The sequence below is a fragment of the Carlito syrichta genome, unplaced genomic scaffold, assembly GCF_000164805.1.
Source record: "Carlito syrichta isolate Samal-C Ts95f unplaced genomic scaffold, Tarsius_syrichta-2.0.1 Scaffold315142, whole genome shotgun sequence".
In the NCBI taxonomy this organism is placed as follows: Eukaryota; Metazoa; Chordata; class Mammalia; order Primates; family Tarsiidae; genus Carlito; species Carlito syrichta.
The window spans coordinates 1,317,050-1,319,111 of NW_007259238.1; the positions used below are offsets into that span (position 1 = coordinate 1,317,050).

At 43.0% G+C, this 2,062-nt stretch overlaps 1 protein-coding gene across 2 annotated transcripts in view; it reads left to right on the forward strand.

Annotated features, from left to right (window-relative positions):
• RAB11FIP1 (RAB11 family interacting protein 1) overlaps positions 1 to 2,062 on the forward strand; it is a 31,319-nt gene that overhangs the window by 16,141 nt on the left and 13,116 nt on the right. For both annotated transcript variants that reach the window (XM_008072375.2, XM_008072373.2), the window contains exon 2: positions 694 to 1,136. In XM_008072375.2, the coding sequence (XP_008070566.1) occupies positions 694 to 1,136 (443 nt within the window). The remainder of the gene's footprint in view (positions 1 to 693; positions 1,137 to 2,062) is intronic.

Here is a 2,062-nt window from a genome sequence, read left to right on the forward strand (position 1 = left end):
AGTTGAGTGGCACTAAGTACATTCGTGTTGTGCGACCTGGGCCACCATCCATCTGCAGAATGTTTTCATTTTCCCAACTTAAGCTCCACACTCGTCAAACATTAACTCCAGTTCCCTTCTTCCCCCAGCCCCTGGCAACCACCATTCTACTTTCTGCCTCGATGACTCAGCCTGTCTCAGTTGCCTCACATAGGTAGATTCATATGGTGTTTGTCATTCTGACTTATTTCACTTTGTTTTAACTGTGTCTTGTGTGCTCCATTACTCTCTGGCAGGGATTATTGCTTACTAGAAACTCTGGATTTTCTCTGAGATTTACATATAATTTGCTCGCTACCTTCTTAGCTATTTATGATCTTTGTATTTTTACCCTGTTGAAGGAAAATTTCCATCAATGGAAGTGACTTGATGGAATGTTTACTTTTTCTTTATTTTTACAAATAGCTCTTAATTGAGTCAGGATTTTAGATGATTATACATGAGATACAACATGAGATCCTAACTTTGCCTAGTGGATATCACAATAAAAGTGCAAATTCTGCCCTTCTCTGCCACTCCCCAAAGAGAAGACATAAGAACGCGTTTGTGTGAGAGGTTGGTAGTAGCAGAGATGAGAGCTCAGTAGATGGGGAGTGTGAATATTGTTTTAGGCTCTTCTGTTCAGAGGTAACTTCTCAGCCTTTCTCCTTTCAGGTGGTATACCTTGAAATCCAAGCCAGGAAAGAAGGATAAAGTGCGAGGGGAAATCGAGGTTGACATCCAGTTTATGAGAAACAACATGACGGCCAGCATGTTTGACCTTTCCATGAAAGACAAATCTCGGAATCCATTTGGAAAACTGAAGGACAAGATCAAGGGAAAGAACAAGGACAGTGCCTCTGATACTGCTTCTGCCATCGTCCCTAGCACGACACCTTCAGTTGATAGTGATGATGAGTCTTCGTCCAAAGACAAGAAAAAGAAATCCAAGATCAAGACCTTGTTTTCCAAGTCGAATCTGCAAAAAACTCCACTTTCCCAGTCCATGTCTGTTCTGCCGACTTCAAAGTCAGACAAGGTCCTGCTTCGTCCTGGAGACTTTCAGTCCCGGTGGGACGATGACGACAATGAGGACGAGTCCTCCTCAGCCTCAGATGGTAAGTTTCTGCCTTCTTCTCACTCAGCCCCTCTTCCTCTACTCAGCCTGCTTTGTTCTGAGAGAGGAGGAACAGATGCATCTTAGGAACTCAGCTCCTCAGATACTAAACAATTGTGATAATGATGGGTGAACCTGGTTAAGACGCTTTCTCTATTTGTAAGCCCTCTGATTTCTGACTGTGTAAATTCCTTTTCCAAAATGTCTGGCTCTATAACTGATGTGCAAAAATACAGGCTTTTGGAGCTGACAGAATGAGTACATCCAAGTTTCTGTTTTTGCTTTTTTTTTTAAGGATAAGACCATGGACCCCTTACCAGTTAATTCTGATATTTCATGAATTCACCAGACAGTTATTGAACTACTGTGAACTGCTTAACATTCATGGGATACATCCTTGATAGAAACCTTTAACCCTGAATTTATTGTGTATTTTAAACTTTAGTTTCAATGACTACATCTCTCTTCTTGGCTAGATTCTGCTACTCTGTCAAGAGTGCTGCCCTTTTTTTCAGTTTAATACAGGGTTTCTCAGCCCCGGCCCTTTTTTTTTTTTTTGAGTCAGGGTCTTACTCTGTCACCTAGGCTGGAGTGCATTGGCACCATCATAGCTCACCACAGGCTTGATCTTCTGGACTCAAGTAATCCTTCTGCCTTAGCCTCCTAAGAAGTTAGGATTTAGAGACATGTACCACCATGCCTGGCTAATTTTTGTACTTTTATTTTTTGTAAAAACAAGGTCTTACTCTGTTGCCTCAGGCTGGTCTTGAACTTGGGCTCAAGTGATTCACCTGCCTTGGGCTCCCAAAAGTGCTGGGATTTCAGATGTGAAAGCCTGGGCTGCCAGGCTCGGTGGCTCAGCCTGTAATCCCACACCTTTGGGAGGCTGAGGTGAGTGGATTGCCTGAGCCCGCAGGTTTGAGACCC